The 25,217-nt window shown below is 38.5% G+C and overlaps 4 protein-coding genes across 6 annotated transcripts in view; 1 reads left to right on the top strand and 3 right to left on the bottom strand.

The window, feature by feature from the left end:
- LOC134199623 (uncharacterized) overlaps nucleotides 1-25,217 on the bottom strand; it is a 500,100-nt gene that overhangs the window by 42,236 nt on the left and 432,647 nt on the right. The gene's annotated exons all lie outside the window — the stretch shown is intronic.
- LOC101744772 (zinc finger protein 239-like) lies at nucleotides 1,579-3,994 on the top strand. Its single transcript, XM_038014054.2, has one exon. The coding sequence runs from the start codon at nucleotides 1,605-1,607 to the stop codon at nucleotides 2,433-2,435; it is 831 nt and encodes a 276-aa protein (XP_037869982.2). The 5' UTR covers nucleotides 1,579-1,604; the 3' UTR covers nucleotides 2,436-3,994.
- Nucleotides 15,918-19,453, bottom strand: LOC134199627 (uncharacterized). The gene is made up of 2 exons (XM_062670902.1): nucleotides 17,752-19,453; nucleotides 15,918-17,441 (listed from the first exon to the last, which is right to left on the bottom strand). Exons 1-2 carry the CDS (start codon nucleotides 19,229-19,231, stop codon nucleotides 17,416-17,418), a joined length of 1,506 nt encoding a protein of 501 aa, XP_062526886.1. The 5' UTR covers nucleotides 19,232-19,453; the 3' UTR covers nucleotides 15,918-17,415.
- On the bottom strand, nucleotides 18,513-21,749 carry LOC134199626 (uncharacterized). Of its 2 annotated transcripts, none has more exons than XM_062670899.1 (2): nucleotides 20,249-21,749; nucleotides 18,513-19,959 (listed from the first exon to the last, which is right to left on the bottom strand). In XM_062670899.1, the coding sequence occupies exons 1-2, from the start codon at nucleotides 21,747-21,749 to the stop codon at nucleotides 19,934-19,936; spliced, it is 1,527 nt and encodes a 508-aa protein (XP_062526883.1). In that variant the 3' UTR covers nucleotides 18,513-19,933. The 2 variants fall into 2 exon arrangements, with proteins under 2 accessions (XP_062526883.1, XP_062526884.1); XM_062670900.1 differs by having other exon boundaries at nucleotides 20,270-21,749.

Genomic DNA, 25,217 nt, shown 5'->3' with positions numbered 1-25,217 from the left:
TTTGTGGTTAGTAAATGTGAGCGAAACTTGAACATGCTGAGATGTCTCGGTGGGGTTTGGTGGGGTGCTCACCCGGCTACACTGAGGTTGGTGTATAATGCTGTCATTAGAAGTATACTGGATTTTGGGACCTTTTTCTTAGACCCAGGTAATGTGGCTGGCTTTAGAAAACTAGATCTCATACAGTCTAGGGATTGTTTCTGGTGCCATGAAATCGAGCCCGGTTAATGCTCTGCAAATAGAATGTTGTGACCCGCCTTTAAACTTAAGACGTCAATATCTGTCCGATAGATTCATTTTTAAAATTGTTCAGTTCCATAATCATCCCCTCATTTCGAAACTAGAGTTTCTTTCTAAAAAAGTACCCTCTTCACATAAACCTTTACCTTGTCTGTTAAAAAGATTCCTGAAATTCAAACAATTACAAGCCCCAACTCATTCTTTTCAGGTGCTTCCTTTATTTGGCGCTTCTTATGATTCTCTTTTACTTTCTCCAGTGATTTGCTTTTCTCTTGGCATTGAAAAATCTGATTTTAATGCCAATGAAAATTTTAATTGCAATGTCAATAGTAAATGGCCTAACTGGCATCAAATTTATACAGATGTATCTAAACACTCCAGTGGGTGTGTTGGTGTTGGAGTGTATCACAAACAGTACAACATAGTTCAGAAAATTAAATTACCTCCGGAATCATCGGTCTTTACCGGTGATTGTTTTGGACTATTAAAAGCTCTTGAATATGTGCTGTCTTTCAAACTAAAAAAAAACCGTTGTATTTACTGATTCCTTAAGTGCATTACAGAGCTTAGCAAAATTGTCACTAAAACTTAACCCTTTTTTCATGTAATATTTGAATGTAAGAGAAAGCTGTTGCACTGCCAATCACACAACTATTTAGTATCATTTTGTTGGGTACCTACTCACTGTGGCATATCTGGAAATGTGAAAGCTGACAGTTTGGCCAACAGTGCTACTGTGACCGGTGACGTATACCCGTACAAGAATTTTGGCCATGATCTTGCTGCTTTGCCCGGCATATGCCTCCACAAATCGTGGAATATGTGTTGGGAAGAGAGCGGCCGGATTAAGGGTCGTTTCTTGCATGCTATACAGTCTTCCGTTCCCAGGAAGCCATGGTTTGCCAAATTGTCGTTTGGTAGGACCGCCACTTCTACTATAATTCGTATGCGTCTGGGACATAACAGCCTTCCAGTTCATTTGAACAAACTTGGTATCGTAACTAGTACCGCCTGTGAGTGTGGCGAGAGTTATTGTGACCTGAATCATATTTTCTTTTCTTGTCCTTTATATACTTCTTTAGTATCTCTCTCTGTTCCCCTTCCTACTAATATTTCTTTACTTCTTCGAGATTTTAATCCCCTTGTATATAGTAGTTTAAGTAGGTTTATTTTAAATAATAACATTAAACTATAATTTTGATTTATTTTCCCTGTTATATAATTATTCTGATTTTTTTGTAAATTCAATTCGTTCTAAATCATTTATGTTTCGTTGCGATAAGTTTCCTTCGTTTTTTATTATTTATAAACTGTAAATAAATAAAACGGCGAATTATAAAAACGTTATTACTTGACGCTGGCTAATGCACAAACCGTGCCAGAGCCAAAAAATAAAAATAAATAAAAAGAAAGTTGTACAAATTAGTACAAAATGTTTTGTATTTAAAGAGAACTTTAAAACGCACATGAGAATGCATCCTTCTGAAAAACGTCATGTTTGTGAAGTGTGCGAAAAACGCTTTACACGAATTGCTGATTTGAAAACACACATTAGAATACATACTGCGGAAAAACCTTACATTTGTGAAATATGTAGAAAAGGTTTTTCCCAAATTAGTAGTTTAAAATCTCATATAAGAATACATACTGGAGAAAAACCGTACATTTGTGAAGTATGTAGAAAAGGTTTTGCCCAAATTGGTAATTTACAATCTCATATAAGGATACACACTGGAGACAAACCGTACATTTGTGAACTGTGTCAGAAGTGCTATGCACGAATGGATACTTTGAAAATACACAAGAGAACACATACTGCAGAGAAACCTTATGTTTGTGAAGTGTGCGAAAGACGCTTTACACAAATTGGTGAATTAAAAACACACATTAGAATACATACTGCGGAAAAACCTTACATTTGTGAAGTATGTAGAAAAGGTTTTGCCCACATTGGTAATTTAAAATCTCATATAAGGATACACACTGGAGAAAAACCGCACATTTGTGAAGTGTGTAGAAAAGGTTTTAACCAAATTAATCATTTAAAATCCCATCTAAGAATACACACTGGAGAAAAACCGTACATTTGTGAAGTGTGTCAGAAGTGCTATGCACGAATTGATACTTTGAACATACACAAGAGAAGACATACTGCAGAGAATTTCTTTTCTACTGAAGAGACTTTTCGCGAATGAGTAATTTAAATATCCACATAGCAACACATTTGGCAGAGAAATCTTATGTTTGTGATATGTGTAAAAAATCTTTTGCACAGATGAGTTGTTTAAAAAAACATATATGTAAAACACACTGCTGAAAAACTTTGTTTGTGATGTGTAATAAAAAGACTGCATAATTTCATTGTTAAAAAATGCAGATGATAACACATAAAGCAGAAACATATTTCACAATTTGTGAATCACAAATTTGTCATCTATGAACACACATGAGAATACATACAGAAGACAAACCGTCTGCTAGTGAAGTTTGTACATAAGGTTTTACACACATCAGTCATTTAAAAACACACAAAGATACCTTCTAGAGAAGAAGCCCTATTATTGTGAATTGTGTGGAAAAGGTTTTTCAGTGTTGGTAATTTTAATTCACATATGAAAACGCATATTTGAGAAAAACAGTATTCATGTGTAAAGTGTAACAAAGCATTTGCACAAATTGATAGTTTAATAATGTATCTGAGAATATATAATATCATAAAATGCTTGATCGTTGCAAGAATTTCTAGGTTTTTATGAATTTTTTTGATGTAAATACATAATGTCGTATACAACTTGTAAAAGACAAATGCCATTCGGAACTTTATGGTCCTTGCAAAACAACTCATTATAACCTAGGCCTCATATTTTCTGAGAAATAAGCTTGAACATAGCCATGCAAAGTTGTTGATTTTCTCTCTACTTTGTCCAAACAATAATAATACAGTTAAAATATATGTTTCCAAATAGACAGATTCCATACCCATGAAGTATTGGAGTAGTATTCATATTTAACCTTGTCATAAAAGGTCAAAAGTTTAATTTTTATGTTTTGGAGATGGGCAAAGTTAGGCAGATTTTTTGAAGCAGCGTTATGGGATTATTCGAAGCAGTAATGCGTTTGTAGATGTCTATGGGCTCCAGTAGCCACTTAACACCAGGTCGGCTGTGAGCTCGTCCACCCATCTAAGCAATAAAAAGAAACATGTACATACTTAGAACGAAATATTCGAGGGCTGTCATTATAGAAAATAAAACTACATATTATTGAATAAAAAATAAATTGACATTTTCTTTTATATTGCACCCGGGTAACAATTTGTACTTGTAATGCAATAATCAAAATACAATACGTTCATATCAATTAAGAAAATAAATGTAATTTTTTAAAGTACATCCTCATGTGGAGCGGTCATCCTCAGGTCAAGATTTTCAGGCATTGGTTTCCAAAGACAAATATCCAAATTTGAAGAAAATGTTTTGAACAACTGCTTTCGTTACTGCCATCTACAGGAGCAATGAGAAACTAATCGAATCGAAGCCATCTAGTAGCCGACGCCCGTAAACATTTTTGTTGAGTGCTTGAGTTGCTTAATTAGAACTAATTTATGTGTATTAACTATGAAATAGATTCTAAGATTAAACTTCACTTTTATGTTAATAATTTTAATAGAACAAATTAGAGTACATATTTGTACGCTGAACTATAATGTTTCATTAAAATTCAATAAATTTCTTTGATAGATCGCAGAGTCGTTCGTCAGTTGTTTTTTTTACCTATCGGATCAGAAACGCGACCCACTGAGAAGATCCGACGAGAGCCTCGGTGGGCCTTTCATCAGTGAACAGTGGGTTTTGGTTCTAATAAAATTGGCCACCCCTGGGTTATAGCCTTCCTCAATAAATGGGCTGAAATAATTTTTCAAATCAAATTGTTGATTAATTTTAATATTTGTCGTATTACGTTGACGTAAAAAAAAAAAACTTGCCATATTTGTATAATTTTTTTATTGTTTAGGTGGGCTGACGAGCTCACGGCCCATCTACGGCCCATAGATGGGCCCCGGTAACCAAATATTTAATAAAAAAAATGGATGCTAAATAGCATCAATTTTTTTTATTAAATATTATGTTGTTTTATTTTCTATGACAGCCCTTTAATATCCTGTTATAAGTAGGTATGTACATGATTTTTTTTATTGCTTAGATGGGTGGACGAGCTCACAGCCGACCTGGTGTTAAGTGGCTACTGGAGCCCATAGAAATCTACAAACGCATTACTGCTTCAAATAATCCCGAAACGCATTCTCCTCCTCCTCGCGTCGTTTCCCCACTGCTGAGGGTCGTGACCATTATATGTCGTCAGGATTTTGCTCCTCGTAACGTCCCGCCAGCGCCTCCGATCATCAGCCGCATGAAGGGCGTCGTGGAATGGAATCTCTAGTGTGGTGCGGATTTGGTCGAACCACCTTGTCGGACTGCGCCCGCGCGGTCTCTTTCCCTCGATCTTCCCTATCACGAATAGTCTCTCTAAGCTATCCGGTGTTTTCCGAGCAATATGACCGAAGTACTCGAGTGCGCGGCGAAGGCAGAGTGTGACAGTCTAGTCTTGATCTGCAGTTGGTCTAAGATAGACAGATTGCTTCTCTTCGCTGTAAAAGGTATCCGGAGAATTCTTCTCCAGCACCACATCTCAAAAGCATCCACGCGTTTGCGATCAGCCGCTTTAAGGGTCCAGGTCTCCGCTTCGTATAGAAAAATGGAAAAGACCAGAGTGAGCACCAGTTTTATCTTTGTTTTGTGGGTAATGTTACGTTCTTCCAGATTTTACCGAGCTCAGTCATGGCTCCCTTTGCCATTCCGATACGCCGTCTTTTATTTTTTTATTGCCTTTGTAGGCAGACGAGCGTACGGCCCACCTGATGGTGAGTGGTTACCGTCGCCCATGGACTTCAGCAATGCCAGGAGCAGAGCCAAGCCGCTGCCTACTGCTTAATACTCTCCACAAGCCTCGTTTGAAGAAGGACATGTCATAGCGCTCTGGAAACACCGTGGAGGGGAGCTCATTCCATAGCCGGATGGTACGTGGCAAAAAGAACTCTGGAAACGCACTGTGGATGACCGCAGTGGCTCCAGGTAGTATGGATGAACTCTACTCCGGTGGCGGGCGGTGCGATGGTAAAAACGAGACGTTGGTATCATCTCGAACAATTCCTCAGAGCACTTTCCATGGAACATGCGGTACAAAATACAGAGGGAACCGAAGTCCCTCCGCAGACCCAGAGGCTCCAAGCGATCCGTGAGAATGGGATTATCGACAATCCGAACGGCTCTCTTCTGTATGGAGTCAAATGGAAGAAGCTGGTATTTGGGAGCCCCGGCCCAGAGATGGGAGCAGTACTCGCGAGGCCGGACTTGTGCTTTATAGAGCAAAAGTCTTTGTCCAGGCGTGAAGTACCGCTTCACTCTGTTGAGGACTCCCAGCATTTTGGACGCCAACTTGGTTTTGCCTTCCAAATGACTCCGAAATTGGACATCGCCCGAAATGTCGACCCCAAGTATCCCGATACTCTCGGAAGGTTGCAGGGATACTCCTTGGAATTGCGGCGCCATGACAAAGGGGTCCTTCTTCGCAGTGAACGCGCAAACTTGTGTCTTTGTCGGTTTGAATTGAACCAAGTTCAATTCACCCCATTCTGAGACTCGCCCCAGAGAGTTCTCCACTTCAGACACAAGTTTTGATCGTCTCTCTTGCACCACGCTCCGAGAGAGACTGATGGCCGATATATCGCGCATCCCCCGTGCCGTCATCCGCATAGCAATGCATGCCATCAATAGACAGCATGTCATTGATATACAGGATGAAAAGCGTGGGGGAGAGCACTGAACCTTGTGGAACGCCAGCGTTAATGGTCATGGTATCAGAGCAGTCACCGTCTACAACGACCGTGATGCTCCGCCCATCCAAAAAGCTAGCGATCCACTTGCAGAGACCCTCGGGGATTCCGTAAGATGGTAACTTCGATAGAAGTGCCCTATGCCAGACCCCGTCGAAGGCCTTCGCGATATTAAGGCTCACAGCAAGAGCCTCGCCCTTGCTCTCCAAGGCTTCAGCCCACCTGTGAGTAAGGTATACAAGAAGATCGCCAGCTGAGCGACCGTGACGGAAACCGTACTGTCGGTCACTGATCAGCTGGCGATCCTTTAGATACTTCAGGAGTTGTATATTTATTATTCGCTGCATCACCTTGGAAAGCAAGGAAGTTATCGCGATAGGCCTATAACTCGATGGGTCCAACCGGTCACCCTTCTTGGGGATAAGGTGGACGTGGGCGGTCTTCCATGAAGACGGAACCCTTTTAGTGCAATAAGAGAGGCGATACAAACGCGTTAGCGCAGGCGTCAGCTCAGGGGCGCACGTTTTCAGAACCACTGCAGGGATGCCGTCTGGCCCACTCGACTTATGGACGTCCAGGAGTCGGAGCTCCCGCCTGACTGCACACTGCGTGAAGCAGATCTTAGGCAGGGAGCTATCACACCGGGGGATGTTCGGTGGTGTGGCACCCCCGTCGTCCACGGTCGAGTTCGAGGCGAAGAGTTTGACCAGAAGGTCAGCCTTCTCTTTCGCACTATGGGCCAAACTGTCATCGGACTTGCGCAGTGGTGGGAGACTAGACCTGCAAAAGTTTCCTTCTGCAGCTTTGGCGAGCGACCAAAAAGCACGGCTCCCAGAGGGATAGCTATTTAGTCGCTCGCCAACTCTAGCAACGTACTCCGAGCTCGCCTTGGCAATAACCTTCTTGTAGGACCTGGAAGCGGCGTTATATTTCCGCCTTTCCTCTGAGATGTTAGGATCCTTTACGTCTCCTGGCATTATCCCATACCACGTATGCGGACCGCTTGAGGTGTACAGCATCCCTGCTGACATTGTTATACCAGGGTTTACTGCGACCCCCAACGGGCACCTCAGAGGAGGGAATAAACAATTCCATCCCCTGGAGCACCACGTCTTTAAGACGGTCCGCACAGACATCAGGATCAGCAGAGGAAAAGCAGAACCGCCCCCAATCCATCCCAATCTGCTGACATATACTTCCAAATCCTTCGACGTTTCCTTCCAATACCTGGTCGTCGTTCGACGACCAGGTATCGACGAGAGTGGTACAACAGCATGGATAAGGCAGTGATCAGACGATCCAAGTGGAGCGTCGACCACCACACTGTATCTAGCCGGATCCGTGGTCAGCAGAAGGTCCAACTGAGAAGGTTCGTGCCTCTCGATATCTAGGACACGGGTGGGCTGTGTCACCAGCTGGGAAAAGCCGTAGGCCAAGGCGAAATCGTAGGCAGTCCGACCCGGGAGGTCAGTGGCTCTGGACCCCAACCACTCTTGGTGGTGAGTGTTAAAGTCTCCAAGGACCACCACCGCCGCAGATGGGTACTGCTCAAGTACGCGGTTAGTCCCCTCTTGCACATGCTCAATCAGAGCTGAACCTGCATCACTGCTGTGGGACCTGTACAGGCAGGCGTAGATTCGAGTACAACCCCCGTGATCCACGCGCAGCCACAAGAGGGACAGGTCCCGTTGTTCGAGGCCTCGTAGACGGCGACAACAGACATCAGCCCGAACGAATACACACACCCCGGCTTTACGCAGGAAGTTGTGCTCCAATACGTAGCCGGGGTATTCAAGATACGAGGTTTCATCCGGAGCTGATATCTGCGTCTCCGTCAGAAACAGTAGGGCAGGCTGCGCCATCTCAAGATGGTGGTGTACGGCGTCAAGGTCGCTATGTAGGCTCCTGACATTGCTGAAATCCACATTAAATGTGGAATAGGGGATCGCCGATATAACCCTTTTTTTGTTTATGACTTTCATTTTTGTTGTTCTTTGGAGAGTGGGATAGGGTGAGGTAGGATGTTCGAAGTGAAATCATGACAACACCTGAATAAAGCGCGGAACATAGTGTGTGGTCGATCACGGGTTGCGTGAGAGACCGACGCAGGGCATGGAAGGGCCCCCAGTCCACCCTGCGTGCGATCGCCGGGATCCACTCCGGTCTCCGACTTCGGCACGACGACCGGAGGTTCGCTGGATCCGGTATTGTTAATATTGGAGCTAAGGTAAATAAAGTTGTCAACAAGCTCAAGGTTTAGTGTTCCACATTACTCCTTCAAAAAATCTACCTCACTTTGTCTATCTCCAAAACATAAATAATAAAACTTTTGACCTTTTATGAGAAGGTTAAATATGAATACTACTCCAATACTTCATGGGTATGGAATCTGTCTATTTGGAAACATATAGTTTAACTGCATTATTATTGTTTGGATATAGTTCTCAAAATATCAACAACTTTGCATGGCTGTGTTCAAGCTTATTTCTCAGGTGTTGTCTATTTTTAAACTTTTTTAAATAAAAGAAATACATTAAAACGTTGTTATTATTTAAATAATATTTATTTTTGTTGATCGTTTGAATAGTAATAATAATAATTCTATTTCAAAAGTAAAATCTATGAATATATAAATCTATTTAATTAAAAATTGACAAAATTATTATTAATATTATTAAAATTTTAAATAAAACAAAAAGGAATTTATGTACACGTATATTTCATTTAAATATTGGCGCTTACTTGAAGTACTACTAGCGCAACATTACGGTCATAAGAAAACATGGAGTTAATAAGTACCTACAACTAAGAAACACAGCGCCGTAACTTGGCTACTTCGGAAAAATAATATCTGGCTACCCTGCTGCTAATGAATTGTCTCAATATGGCCTAAAGGTCTAGATACCAGTCACAACCATAGACTATACACGTAATATATGGTCTCAATAATAATCTAATGGACCTTTGAATTTGGCGGGCGCGGTTTTTGTTTGAATTTGTTGAAAAATATTTTTTTTTAATCTATTAAGTGATCAGAATAGTTAAAACTTGTATATATTTGTAATTTTTATTATTATTTAAATTTTTTTGTATTTTATTCTTTTTTTCTTCGAGTTGGGGTAAGTTTTTTATATTTATATGAACGAGCCTCCGGACCCGGGGGGCACAGCGCCCCCCGCGGTTGCATTTGTCACAATCTCCAACGAATCCGGAATGGATTCTGACTGCTCTTTGGTGTCTAAAAGGAAGCTGAAGCGTAACCAGCTCCACAAAATTTGTAAAAATTGTAACAAAAGGAAAAGAAAAAATAATACAGAAACATTTAAACAATCGGACTGTCAATGCAAAGACGAATTTACTGAGAGCACTATTGATTTGCCTGCACCTGGTCCTTGCACTGATACATCTTCAAAGCCCGTTCCTCCCACTGATATGTCTCATAAAGCCTCCACACAAATTGGTAGGGCTAGTTATGATGCCAATGACCACGGCCCGTTTGTGGTACACGTGCAGAAAATACAGTCTGCTGATGATGATGGTACAACATTACACCCAGTTGTGTTTGGCAGATTTTTAAAAAAAAATTTTTTCAAAAATATTGTTAACGGAAGTTTGAAACGTATTGGCCGAAATAAAATGACACTTTCTTTTAATAATTATACAGACGCTAACAGCTTTGTCACTTCAAACTGCTTAGCTACAAACAACATGAAGGCTTTTATCCCAACTTTTAACATTACGAGGATGGGTTTAGTTAGGGGAGTCCCAACTGAGTGGTCCCCTGAAGATATTATGCAGAACACTAATGTACCCATTGGGTGTGGGGAAATTCTGAAAATTAGAAGACTAAACTATAAAGTCATGATAAACAACACACCCACATGGAAACCTTCGCAAACAGTCGTGTTTACATTTGATGGACAAGTTTTGCCCAAACGTGTATTTATGTGTTATAATTCTATGCCTGTTAAATTGTATATATACCCAACCATCCAGTGCTTTAATTGTTGCCGCTTTGGGCACACCAAGGTCCAATGTAGGTCAAAGCCCAGGTGCTTCAAGTGTGGTCAGGGCCACACTGGAGATACTTGTAATGTGGAGGAAGACTGTGTATCTTGCTGCTTATGTTCTGGGCTGCACTTTGCTTCGAGCAAAAAGTGTCCAGAGTACGTGAGACAAACAGATATTAAAGTAACAATGGCAGAGAATAGCTTATCCTATATTGAAGCGTCAAAATTACATCCCCCCATTTCTAAATCATTTGCTGATATTGTATCCTCTCTCCCAACTAAATCTGTTCCTGGTGGAAATACAGTATTGCCTGGTTCACCATCCTCACGTACAATATCTTATAAAAAAACAGTCTTCACTAAACCCAGAACTCCTCCTCAACACAGTAAAGGTTTTGATCATGTAGCACATGAGTCTCTTGTAAGGGACTACAATATGCCAGAGCCTTCTAATGGATGTGCATTACCATCCTCGTCTAATGCAAATTCACAACAGACAATAGCAGAGTTAATTACTATATTGATCAAATTACTTTCTGAACCCAATTTATCTATACCGTCCCACGCTGCTAATTTAATTCGTACTTATACTAATATTAATAATGGCCAACATGGACAAGTTAGTTCAATGGAATTGCCGCAGTATTATAAACAAAAAGCATGAAATTATACATATTATAAATACTTTTAATCCTTTTATATTTTCTCTATCTGAAACCTGGCTAAAGCCAGATTTTGTATTCAAAATCCCTGGTTATTCGTGCTTAAGAGAAGACAGGGCTGATGGATATGGTGGTGTATGCCTACTCATCAGAAACTCTAGCACCTTTTCTTCCTTCCCTCTCCCTTCACATAGTAACTGCTTTTCTGTCATTGCAGCTATTGTTGATGGTATCTGTTTTGTCTCTATCTATGTCCCTCATCCCTCCTTGCAAATCTTCAATGAAATTAAAAACTTCATTTCAGTTCTTCCTCGGCCTTTCATGATTCTGGGTGATTTCAACTCTCATCACACATCTTGGGGTAGTTCAGTATCTAATAGTTATGGTTATGAATTATTAGATATCTTAGACATGTATAGCCTGTGCATTTTAAACTCGGGTTCTCCTACTCGCCTCACAAAGCCTGGTGAAGTAATTAGTGCCATTGATCTGTCCATTTGTACTCCCCAGTTAGCATCTTCTCTATCTTGGTCTACTTTGTGTTCCACTTATAATAGTGATCACTATCCCATAATCATTTCATTTCCCTGTAAAAAAAAGGATACAATGTGTATTCAAAACTCTCGCCTCAAACACAAAATCATAGACTCTAAATGGAGTCAATACACGTTATTAATAGAAGAGAAAATTAATAATTGCTCAGAAGTTAATGTCATAGATAATAATTATTTCAAAGCTATTTTGTTAGAATCGGCTGATAATGTTTTTCCAAAGAAAAAGCCGTGTAGTAATAAGTTGTCATCTCCACCGTGGTGGGATGAAGAATGTACCAATGCTATAAAGAAACGCAAGGCAGCAGAGCGTAATTATCACAATAATATGTCTATGAAAAACTACGAGGCATTAATGACTATAATGAAAGAGGTTAGAAAACTATTTAAAAAAAAGAAATTTGACGGGTGGAGGAAATTTTGTAGCACTATATCACCTGAAACACATGCTACTGTCATATGGCGAAATATCAAAAGATTTAGATCAGCTGTCAATCCTTCTAACGCATTGTTGCTGCCTATAGAATTAGCAGATCAATTCCTTGATCGTTTGGCTCCTCCTTCTGCTCCACTCAACGATCCTATCCTGTCTTATAAGCAATATAACTCTGATGCCCCTTCTTCTCTAAATCTAACTTTTACGTTAGGGGAGTTAAAAGGTGTATTAAATCACGTCAAAGACAGTGCTCCAGGGGAAGATGGGATTCCATATTCCTTTTTGTCTCACCTTGGCGAAAAAGGATTAAATTACTTTTTAAATTTAATAAATAAAATTTTACTGACAGGTGACATTCCACCGTCATGGCGAAGTCAAATAGTATTGCCATTTTTAAAGCCGTCTAAGGTACAATCTGATATCAAATCATATCGTCCGATAGTTTTGTCATCGGTGATCACAAAAGTTGTTGAACATTTAATTAAAAATCGGCTTGAATGGTATATAGAAAATAACGAATATCTGTCCCAAACTCAGTTTGGATTTCGAAAAGGTAAAAGTGTGGGGGACAATTTAGGCATATTAGTTACGGATATTCGTAATGCTTTCTCAGATAAAAAGTCAGTAGTTGCTGCTTTTTTGGATATTAATTCGGCTTATGATAACGTTCTATTACATATTCTAAAAAGTAAATTAGATAAATTAAAGGTTCCCTATTTTTTAACTAATTCCATTGTAAATCTTCTTTCGGAGAGGAAAATTATTTTAGATGTTGGCGGCCCTTATAAGCCTAGTAGGCTGGTATGGAGAGGTTTGCCACAGGGGTCTGTTCTGAGTCCTTTATTGTACAATATTTATACATATGATCTAGAAGGTTCAGTCGGAGATTCAGCAAGTTTATTACAGTATGCCGATGACTTGGTTATTTATGCCTCTGATATGTCTGTAAGTACTGCTGAACGATATGTTTCCTCCTCTTTATCTTTGCTAAAAATCTGGATGGATGCAAATGGCCTTGATCTGTCTCCCTCAAAAAGTACTGTTGTACTTTTCACCAAATCCCGTACTCCTTGCTCACTTAATATAACATATGATGGGGATATATTACCCATTAGGAATCAAGTTAAGTTCTTAGGAGCTATTCTTGATTCTAAACTAACGGGTCAACCACACTGCGAATTTGTGGTTAGTAAATGTGAGCGAAACTTGAACATGCTGAGATGTCTCGGTGGGGTTTGGTGGGGTGCTCACCCGGCTACACTGAGGTTGGTGTATAATGCTGTCATTAGAAGTGTACTGGATTTTGGGACCTTTTTCTTAGACCCAGGTAATGTGGCTGGCTTTAGAAAACTAGATCTCATACAGTCTAGGGCTTTGAGGATTGTTTCTGGTGCCATGAAATCGAGTCCGGTTAATGCTCTGCAAATAGAATGTTGTGACCCTCCTTTAAACTTAAGACGTCAATATCTGTCCGATAGATTCATTTTTAGAATTGTTCAGTTCCATAATCATCCCCTCATTTCGAAACTAGAGTTTCTTTCTAAAAAAGTACCCTCTTCACATAAACCTTTACCTTGTCTGTTAAAAAGTTTCCTGAAATTCAAACAATTACAAGCCCCAACTCATTCTTTTCAGGTGCTTCCTTTATTTGGCGCTTCTTATGATTCTCTCTTACTTTCTCCAGTGATTTGCTTTTCTCTTGGCATTGAAAAATCTGATTTTAATGCCAATGAAAATTTTAATTGCAATGTCAATAGTAAATGGCCTAACTGGCATCAAATTTATACAGATGCATCTAAACACTCCAGTGGGTGTGTTGGTGTTGGAGTGTATCACAAACAGTACAACATAGTTCAGAAAATTAAATTACCTCCGGAATCATCGGTCTTTACCGGTGAATGTTTTGGACTATTAAAAGCTCTTGAATATGTGCTGTCTTTCAAACTAAAAAAAACCGTTATATTTACTGATTCCTTAAGTGCATTACAGAGCTTAGCAAAATTTTCACTAAAACTTAACCCTTTTTTTCATGTAATATTTGAATGTAAGAGAAAGCTGTTGCACTGCCAATCACACAACTATTTAGTATCATTTTGTTGGGTACCTAGTCACTGTGGCATATCTGGAAATGTGAAAGCTGACAGTTTGGCCAACAGTGCTACTGTGACCGGTGACGTATACCCGTACAAGAATTTTGGCCATGATCTTGCTGCTTTGCCCGGCATATGCCTCCACAAATCGTGGAATATGTGTTGGGAAGAGAGCGGCCGGATTAAGGGTCGTTTCTTGTATGCTATACAGTCTTCCGTTCCCAGGAAGCCATGGTTTGCCAAATTGTCGTTTGGTAAAACCGCCACTTCTACTATAATTCGTATGCGTCTGGGACATAACAGCCTTCCAGTTCATTTGCACAAACTTGGTATCGTAACTAGTACCGCCTGTGAGTGTGGCGAGAGTTATTGTGACCTGAATCATATTTTCTTTTCTTGTTCTTTATATGATCATTCTTCCTTATATACTTCTTTAGTATCTCTCTCTGTTCCCCTTCCTACTAATATTTCTTTACTTCTTCGAGATTTTAATCCCCTTGTATATAGTATTTTAAGTAGGTTTATATTAAATAATAACATTAAACTATAATTTTGATTTATTTTCCCTGTTATATAATTATTCTGATTTTTTTTGTAAATTCAATTCGTTCTAAATCATTTATGTTTTGTTGCGATAAGTTTCCTTCGTTTTTTATTATTTATAAACTGTAAATAAATAAAACGGCGAATTATAAAAACGTTATTACTTGACGCTGGCTAATGCACAAAACGTGCCAGAGCCAAAAATAAAGAAGAAGAAGAAGAAGAATAATCTAATGGAGGATAGGCTGGAACCTTCAAAAAGTTTGGGACGGAACTTGAGAAGAGGGCCAATAAAAAAATTCATATCCTTTTTAATTAATTTAATTTGATATTCTGTAGATATTGTAGCATATTTTAGTTTATAACTGTATATATGTTTAGTTTATAATTGTATATTTTAGTACTTTAGCGTAGATAGTATGGAGTTGGAGGCGGGAACGGATCCCCCGGATCCGAATATTACTGAGGAGACAACTGATACGACTAACTCAAGGTTTGGCCAACCAATATTTTTCTGTGATGAGTTCGATCTTTCCAATGTATCTGAATTTGTCAACGTTCAATCGAAGAAATCTCAAAAAAGAAACAACTTGTTAATTCTTTTAAACCCAAGATCTCGGACAGACAACTTTAGTTGAGCCCGCTGCAGCAGGCTTTGGCGGGAAATCTTGCAAATAACGTAAATAAGCTTATAGTGCCTCCTAGACTTGCGCAAAACATCACTTCCCAATGTAATGTGATATGACATCACTTTTACAGACAGGTGATATTACTCGAAAACATTACACATCACTCTTAACATTACTCGGTGCGTTAGATACTGTGACGACGAATACATTGTATCTATACACCCGAATCATTACCTAAGTGATGTGTTCATCATACTTTGTATTGTAATACACTGTTATATTACTTGACAGAGATTGACTTACTTAATAATATAATAATTTTATTTTTTACTTAGGTAATATAATTTATTGTGGGATGAACGGATTTCATATGGCGACTTAGACTGCAAATTGAGCTCGACGATAATGTTAATATACGAGAGCAGTAGACGCATTGTTTCGGCGCGGTCTCCTCAAAGTGCATCCAAAGAGGACTGTACTTCCATATAGACGCCATTCTTTCTTTCACTTATTAAACACGCATTAAAACAAATAATAAAACTATTTTCAAACAAGTGCTTAAGTAATTCAAACACAAAAATTAATATGAAATATTACTAAACAATTACGAGCGACTAGCTATTTTACAAAAGTTGCGAATAAAAAATTAAGTAACTACTTGCGGGGAACTACCGGCTGGCCGCATGAAAAATATTCACACAAATACCTATATAATAATATATTAAAATTCAGACGTATAATAGCCGGCAAACTTCTTGAGCATTTGTTGACGTAGTGGGGGTAAGTTTGCGCATGGTACACTCACGTGCAAAAACATTATTTACTCTGCGTCATAATGCAATTAAATTATTAAAATCAACATATGTATTTATTTATATATTTATTAGAACATCAACAAAAAATATAGGTTAATAATTGTAATAATTTAATCTTGGGGTAAAATAGATATTCCTTCTATTAAGTCAAAACTAGAGCTGTTGCCAGGTCTTGGTTCAGTTGAAGCGAAGCTGGTATTTGTATATTTTTTTTCGTTATCATAATCTTGACCATCATCATCATCACTGTTTTCATCACCCGAGTCGCCATCATCGTGATGAGTCGACATAGGGCTCATCGGTGTAGTTTACAACTCGGTCGGTTCGATCTTCTTTTTTGTCTATAGATAATTAATCATTTTTTGAAGATATTCGATTCGTAGTAATCGAATGTTCCTTTTTTTAATTACCAGCTTCCGATTATTTTCTGGTTTTTTTTTCCATCTGAAGCCTAGCTCTTTCATAATTCGTCGTAAACTTCATGCCGAGCCATTAAAATGTAAATCTTCTTTAAATTTTTCGAAGCCTTTCTACGGTACGGAGTTTCGCTGCTTGCTATGTAGTTATTATGATTACATCTTTTTATTACAGATTGAACGAAACTATCCATTCCGGTAACTTTCTTCTTCCCTGATCTTTTCTTACCCGGAGTCCCAAACACGGCGAGCAAGCCAGAGCCTTTAGCTTCGTTAATAATGGACCTAACAGTACTCACTGATGTTTTTGTTGCTTCCGAAGTCTGTTTTACTTTTTCCATATCATTTTTCCCCTGTTTTATAATGAAGCAATATACGTCGTACACAATTTTTGTACCCTTTCTTTTGAATACTACACCAGTTTGTCGCGGCATAGTGTATTTTTTATAAAAAATCAACAAACACTCAACAAATAGCAATGGCAACAAAGTCAACAAGCAATTATAACAAATAACATAACGATTAATAACGATAGACTTTTCACTGTACGCAAGCGTACTTTTGGGAGCAAGCGGAACGAGGGCGCGGTGCGGGACGCAAGGTTCGACTGATCTACCAATAACGCGCTCGATAAGATTTCCCCTGCCGTCGCGCCTCACCCTCACCACCAAAGTGATCTAAAATTCGGTTCTGCGCAGTCAAGGTCATTTGCTCAAGATGTTTGCCGGTTACTATACCATAGGTATAAAAATGTACCTAGAGGCCAGGGCATACGGGTCAAAATCACTAGAAATAATTCCGTGTCGCTTGCTCATTTCTTTTGCGTAGATCGGTCTGTCTCGCTCGCTCGGTTCCGTTCGTGTATTAAGCAACATTACACGACAAAGAAAGAAATAGACTTTTTGGCGGGAACGCGAGGAGTGAAGTTGTGTGATTGTTTTATTTTAGGTTTAAATGTGTAATAACGGTGGTTTATGAACTGTTTGATGTAAACTTCTTAGTTGAAATTATCAGCCATAAGTTGACGTCATTGTCTTCTTCTTCTTTATTTTTGGCTCTGGCACGTTTTGTGCATTAGCCAGCGTCAAGTAATAACGTTTTTATAATTCGCCGTTTTATTTATTTACAGTTTATAAATAATAAAAAACGAAGGAAACTTATCGCAACAAAACATAAATGATTTAGAACGAATTGAATTTACAAAAAAAATCAGAATAATTATATAACAGGGAAAATAAATCAAAATTATAGTTTAATGTTATTATTTAAAATAAACCTACTTAAAATACTATATACAAGGGGATTAAAATCTCGAAGAAGTAAAGAAATATTAGTAGGAAGGGGAACAGAGAGAGATACTAAAGAAGTATATAAGGAAGAATGATCATATAAAGAACAAGAAAAGAAAATATGATTCAGGTCACAATAACTCTCGCCACACTCACAGGCGGTACTAGTTACGATACCAAGTTTGTGCAAATGAACTGGAAGGCTGTTATGTCCCAGACGCATACGAATTATAGTAGAAGTGGCGGTTTTACCAAACGACAATTTGGCAAACCATGGCTTCCTGGGAACGGAAGACTGTATAGCATACAAGAAACGACCCTTAATCCGGCCGCTCTCTTCCCAACACATATTCCACGATTTGTGGAGGCATATGCCGGGCAAAGCAGCAAGATCATGGCCAAAATTCTTGTACGGGTATACGTCACCGGTCACAGTAGCACTGTTGGCCAAACTGTCAGCTTTCACATTTCCAGATATGCCACAGTGACTAGGTACCCAACAAAATGATACTAAATAGTTGTGTGATTGGCAGTGCAACAGCTTTCTCTTACATTCAAATATTACATGAAAAAAAGGGTTAAGTTTTAGTGAAAATTTTGCTAAGCTCTGTAATGCACTTAAGGAATCAGTAAATACAACGGTTTTTTTTAGTTTGAAAGACAGCACATATTCAAGAGCTTTTAATAGTCCAAAACATTCACCGGTAAAGACCGATGATTCCGGAGGTAATTTAATTTTCTGAACTATGTTGTACTGTTTGTGATACACTCCAACACCAACACACCCACTGGAGTGTTTAGATGCATCTGTATAAATTTGATGCCAGTTAGGCCATTTACTATTGACATTGCAATTAAAATTTTCATTGGCATTAAAATCAGATTTTTCAATGCCAAGAGAAAAGCAAATCACTGGAGAAAGTAAGAGAGAATCATAAGAAGCGCCAAATAAAGGAAGCACCTGAAAAGAATGAGTTGGGGCTTGTAATTGTTTGAATTTCAGGAAACTTTTTAACAGACAAGGTAAAGGTTTATGTGAAGAGGGTACTTTTTTAGAAAGAAACTCTAGTTTCGAAATGAGGGGATGATTATGGAACTGAAAAATTCTAAAAATGAATCTATCGGACAGATATTGACGTCTTAAGTTTAAAGGAGGGTCACAACATTCTATTTGCAGAGCATTAACCGGACTCGATTTCATGGCACCAGAAACAATCCTCAAAGCCCTAGACTGTATGAGATCTAGTTTTCTAAAGCCAGCCACATTACCTGGGTCTAAGAAAAATGTCCCAAAATCCAGTACACTTCTAATGACAGCATTATACACCAACCTCAGTGTAGCCGGGTGAGCACCCCACCAAACCCCACCGAGACATCTCAGCATGTTCAAGTTTCGCTCACATTTACTAACCACAAATTCGCAGTGTGGTTGACCCGTTAGTTTAGAATCAAGAATAGCTCCTAAGAACTTAACTTGATTCCTAATGGGTAATATATCCCCATCATATGTTATATTAAGTGAGCAAGGAGTACGGGATTTGGTGAAAAGTACAACAGTACTTTTTGAGGGAGACAGATCAAGGCCATTTGCATCCATCCAGATTTTTAGCAAAGATAAAGAGGAGGAAACATATCGTTCAGCAGTACTTACAGACATATCAGAGGCATAAATAACCAAGTCATCGGCATACTGTAATAAACTTGCTGAATCTCCGACTGAACCTTCTAGATCATATGTATAAATATTGTACAATAAAGGACTCAGAACAGACCCCTGTGGCAAACCTCTCCATACCAGCCTACTAGGCTTATAAGGGCCGCCAACATCTAAAATAATTTTCCTCTCCGAAAGAAGATTTACAATGGAATTAGTTAAAAAATAGGGAACCTTTAATTTATCTAATTTACTTTTTAGAATATGTAATAGAACGTTATCATAAGCCGAATAAATATCCAAAAAAGCAGCAACTACTGACTTTTTATCTGAGAAAGCATTACGAATATCCGTAACTAATATGCCTAAATTGTCCCCCACACTTTTACCTTTTCGAAATCCAAACTGAGTTTGGGACAGATATTCGTTATTTTCTATATACCATTCAAGCCGATTTTTAATTAAATGTTCAACAACTTTTGTGATCACCGATGACAAAACTATCGGACGATATGATTTGATATCAGATTGTACCTTAGACGGCTTTAAAAATGGCAATACTATTTGACTTCGCCATGACGGTGGAATGTCACCTGTCAGTAAAATTTTCTTCTTCTTCTTTATTTTTGGCTCTGGCACGTTTTGTGCATTAGCCAGCGTCAAGTAATAACGTTTTTATAATTCGCCGTTTTATTTATTTACAGTTTATAAATAATAAAAAACGAAGGAAACTTATCGCAACAAAACATAAATGATTTAGAACGAATTGAATTTACAAAAAAAATCAGAATAATTATATAACAGGGAAAATAAATCAAAATTATAGTTTAATGTTATTATTTAATATAAACCTACTTAAAATACTATATACAAGGGGATTAAAATCTCGAAGAGGTAAAGAAATATTAGTAGGAAGGGGAACAGAGAGAGATACTAAAGAAGTATATAAGGAAGAATGATCATATAAAGAACAAGAAAAGAAAATATGATTCAGGTCACAATAACTCTCGCCACACTCACAGGCGGTACTAGTTACGATACCAAGTTTGTGCAAATGAACTGGAAGGCTGTTATGTCCCAGACGCATACGAATTATAGTAGAAGTGGCGGTTTTACCAAACGACAATTTGGCAAACCATGGCTTCCTGGGAACGGAAGACTGTATAGCACACAAGAAACGACCCTTAATCCGGCCGCTCTCTTCCCAACACATATTCCACGATTTGTGGAGGCATATGCCGGGCAAAGCAGCAAGATCATGGCCAAAATTCTTGTACGGGTATACGTCACCGGTCACAGTAGCACTGTTGGCCAAACTGTCAGCTTTCACATTTCCAGATATGCCACAGTGACTAGGTACCCAACAAAATGATACTAAATAGTTGTGTGATTGGCAGTGCAACAGCTTTCTCTTACATTCAAATATTACATGAAAAAAAGGGTTAAGTTTTAGTGAAAATTTTGCTAAGCTCTGTAATGCACTTAAGGAATCAGTAAATATAACGGTTTTTTTTAGTTTGAAAGACAGCACATATTCAAGAGCTTTTAATAGTCCAAAACATTCACCGGTAAAGACCGATGATTCCGGAGGTAATTTAATTTTCTGAACTATGTTGTACTGTTTGTGATACACTCCAACACCAACACACCCACTGGAGTGTTTAGATGCATCTGTATAAATTTGATGCCAGTTAGGCCATTTACTATTGACATTGCAATTAAAATTTTCATTGGCATTAAAATCAGATTTTTCAATGCCAAGAGAAAAGCAAATCACTGGAGAAAGTAAGAGAGAATCATAAGAAGCGCCAAATAAAGGAAGCACCTGAAAAGAATGAGTTGGGGCTTGTAATTGTTTGAATTTCAGGAAACTTTTTAACAGACAAGGTAAAGGTTTATGTGAAGAGGGTACTTTTTTAGAAAGAAACTCTAGTTTCGAAATGAGGGGATGATTATGGAACTGAACAATTCTAAAAATGAATCTATCGGACAGATATTGACGTCTTAAGTTTAAAGGAGGGTCACAACATTCTATTTGCAGAGCATTAACCGGACTCGATTTCATGGCACCAGAAACAATCCTCAAAGCCCTAGACTGTATGAGATCTAGTTTTCTAAAGCCAGCCACATTACCTGGGTCTAAGAAAAAGGTCCCAAAATCCAGTACACTTCTAATGACAGCATTATACACCAACCTCAGTGTAGCCGGGTGAGCACCCCACCAAACCCCACCGAGACATCTCAGCATGTTCAAGTTTCGCTCACATTTACTAACCACAAATTCGCAGTGTGGTTGACCCGTTAGTTTAGAATCAAGAATAGCTCCTAAGAACTTAACTTGATTCCTAATGGGTAATATATCCCCATCATATGTTATATTAAGTGAGCAAGGAGTACGGGATTTGGTGAAAAGTACAACAGTACTTTTTGAGGGAGACAGATCAAGGCCATTTGCATCCATCCAGATTTTTAGCAAAGATAAAGAGGAGGAAACATATCGTTCAGCAGTACTTACAGACATATCAGAGGCATAAATAACCAAGTCATCGGCATACTGTAATAAACTTGCTGAATCTCCGACTGAACCTTCTAGATCATATGTATAAATATTGTACAATAAAGGACTCAGAACAGACCCCTGTGGCAAACCTCTCCATACCAGCCTACTAGGCTTATAAGGGCCGCCAACATCTAAAATAATTTTCCTCTCCGAAAGAAGATTTACAATGGAATTAGTTAAAAAATAGGGAACCTTTAATTTATCTAATTTACTTTTTAGAATATGTAATAGAACGTTATCATAAGCCGAATTAATATCCAAAAAAGCAGCAACTACTGACTTTTTATCTGAGAAAGCATTACGAATATCCGTAACTAATATGCCTAAATTGTCCCCCACACTTTTACCTTTTCGAAATCCAAACTGAGTTTGGGACAGATATTCGTTATTTTCTATATACCATTCAAGCCGATTTTTAATTAAATGTTCAACAACTTTTGTGATCACCGATGACAAAACTATCGGACGATATGATTTGATATCAGATTGTACCTTAGACGGCTTTAAAAATGGCAATACTATTTGGCTTCGCCATGACGGTGGAATGTCACCTGTCAGTAAAATTTTATTTATTAAATTTAAAAAGTAATTTAATCCTTTTTCGCCAAGGTGAGACAAAAAGGAATATGGAATCCCATCTTCCCCTGGAGCACTGTCTTTGACGTGATTTAATACACCTTTTAACTCCCCTAACGTAAAAGTTAGATTTAGAGAAGAAGGGGCATCAGAGTTATATTGCTTATAAGACAGGATAGGATCGTTGAGTGGAGCAGAAGGAGGAGCCAAACGATCAAGGAATTGATCTGCTAATTCTATAGGCAGCAACAATGCGTTAGAAGGATTGACAGCTGATCTAAATCTTTTGATATTTCGCCATATGACAGTAGCATGTGTTTCAGGTGATATAGTGCTACAAAATTTCCTCCACCCGTCAAATTTCTTTTATTTAAATAGTTTTCTAACCTCTTTCATTATAGTCATTAATGCCTCGTAGTTTTTCATAGACATATTATTGTGATAATTACGCTCTGCTGCCTTGCGTTTCTTTATAGCATTGGTACATTCTTCATCCCACCACGGTGGAGATGACAACTTATTACTACACGGCTTTTTCTTTGGAAAAACATTATCAGCCGATTCTAACAAAATAGCTTTGAAATAATTATTATCTATGACATTAACTTCTGAGCAATTATTAATTTTCTCTTCTATTAATAACGTGTATTGACTCCATTTAGAGTCTATGATTTTGTGTTTGAGGCGAGAGTTTTGAATACACATTGTATCCTTTTTTTTACAGGGAAATGAAATGATTATGGGATAGTGATCACTATTATAAGTGGAACACAAAGTAGACCAAGATAGAGAAGATGCTAACTGGGGAGTACAAATGGACAGATCAATGGCACTAATTACTTCACCAGGCTTTGTGAGGCGAGTAGGAGAACCCGAGTTTAAAATGCACAGGCTATACATGTCTAAGATATCTAATAATTCATAACCATAACTATTAGATACTGAACTACCCCAAGATGTGTGATGAGAGTTGAAATCACCCAGAATCATGAAAGGCCGAGGAAGAACTGAAATGAAGTTTTTAATTTCATTGAAGATTTGCAAGGAGGGATGAGGGACATAGATAGAGACAAAACAGATACCATCAACAATAGCTGCAATGACAGAAAAGCAGTTACTATGTGAAGGGAGAGGGAAGGAAGAAAAGGTGCTAGAGTTTCTGATGAGTAGGCATACACCACCATATCCATCAGCCCTGTCTTCTCTTAAGCACGAATAACCAGGGATTTTGAATACAAAATCTGGCTTTAGCCAGGTTTCAGATAGAGAAAATATAAAAGGATTAAAAGTATTTATAATATGTATAATTTCATGCTTTTTGTTTATAATACTGCGGCAATTCCATTGAACTAACTTGTCCATGTTGGCCATTATTAATATTAGTATAAGTACGAATTAAATTAGCAGCGTGGGACGGTATAGATAAATTGGGTTCAGAAAGTAATTTGATCAATATAGTAATTAACTCTGCTATTGTCTGTTGTGAATTTGCATTAGACGAGGATGGTAATGCACATCCATTAGAAGGCTCTGGCATATTGTAGTCCCTTACAAGAGACTCATGTGCTACATGATCAAAACCTTTACTGTGTTGAGGAGGAGTTCTGGGTTTAGTGAAGACTGTTTTTTTATAAGATATTGTACGTGAGGATGGTGAACCAGGCAATACTGTATTTCCACCAGGAACAGATTTAGTTGGGAGAGAGGATACAATATCAGCAAATGATTTAGAAATGGGGGGATGTAATTTTGACGCTTCAATATAGGATAAGCTATTCTCTGCCATTGTTACTTTAATATCTGTTTGTCTCACGTACTCTGGACACTTTTTGCTCGAAGCAAAGTGCAGCCCAGAACATAAGCAGCAAGATACACAGTCTTCCTCCACATTACAAGTATCTCCAGTGTGGCCCTGACCACACTTGAAGCACCTGGGCTTTGACCTACATTGGACCTTGGTGTGCCCAAAGCGGCAACAATTAAAGCACTGGATGGTTGGGTATATATACAATTTAACAGGCATAGAATTATAACACATAAATACACGTTTGGGCAAAACTTGTCCATCAAATGTAAACACGACTGTTTGCGAAGGTTTCCATGTGGGTGTGTTGTTTATCATGACTTTATAGTTTAGTCTTCTAATTTTCAGAATTTCCCCACACCCAATGGGTACATTAGTGTTCTGCATAATATCTTCAGGGGACCACTCAGTTGGGACTCCCCTAACTAAACCCATCCTCGTAATGTTAAAAGTTGGGATAAAAGCCTTCATGTTGTTTGTAGCTAAGCAGTTTGAAGTGACAAAGCTGTTAGCGTCTGTATAATTATTAAAAGAAAGTGTCATTTTATTTCGGCCAATACGTTTCAAACTTCCGTTAACAATATTTTTGAAAAAATTTTTTTTTAAAAATCTGCCAAACACAACTGGGTGTAATGTTGTACCATCATCATCAGCAGACTGTATTTTCTGCACGTGTACCACAAACGGGCCGTGGTCATTGGCATCATAACTAGCCCTACCAATTTGTGTGGAGGCTTTATGAGACATATCAGTGGGAGGAACGGGCTTTGAAGATGTATCAGTGCAAGGACCAGGTGCAGGCAAATCAATAGTGCTCTCAGTAAATTCGTCTTTGCATTGACAGTCCGATTGTTTAAATGTTTCTGTATTATTTTTTCTTTTCCTTTTGTTACAATTTTTACAAATTTTGTGGAGCTGGTTACGCTTCAGCTTCCTTTTAGACACCAAAGAGCAGTCAGAATCCATTCCGGATTCGTTGGAGATTGTGACAAATGCAACCGCGGGGGGCGCTGTGCCCCCCGGGTCCGGAGGCTCGTTCATATAAATAT

The sequence above is a fragment of the Bombyx mori genome, chromosome 11 (genome assembly GCF_030269925.1).
Source record: "Bombyx mori chromosome 11, ASM3026992v2".
NCBI classification, from domain to species: domain Eukaryota; kingdom Metazoa; phylum Arthropoda; class Insecta; order Lepidoptera; family Bombycidae; genus Bombyx; species Bombyx mori.
This window is presented reverse-complemented; position numbering and strand designations above follow the sequence as displayed.

Bases quoted from the DNA above. Each gene is read 5' to 3' on its own strand.
- LOC101744772 (XM_038014054.2), top strand. From the start codon at position 1,605: ATGCACAAACCGTGCCAGAGCCAAAAAATAAAAATAAATAAAAAGAAA.
- LOC134199626 (XM_062670899.1), bottom strand. From the start codon at position 21,749: ATGTCTGTAAGTACTGCTGAACGATATGTTTCCTCCTCTTTATCTTTG. The intron at 19,960-20,248 runs GTGAGTGTGGCG...TGTTGCGATAAG, and splicing joins TATCGTAACTAGTACCGCCT to TTTCCTTCGTTTTTTATTAT.
- LOC134199627 (XM_062670902.1), bottom strand. From the start codon at position 19,231: ATGTCTGTAAGTACTGCTGAACGATATGTTTCCTCCTCTTTATCTTTG. The intron at 17,442-17,751 runs GTATCGTAACTA...TGTTGCGATAAG, and splicing joins AGTTCATTTGCACAAACTTG to TTTCCTTCGTTTTTTATTAT.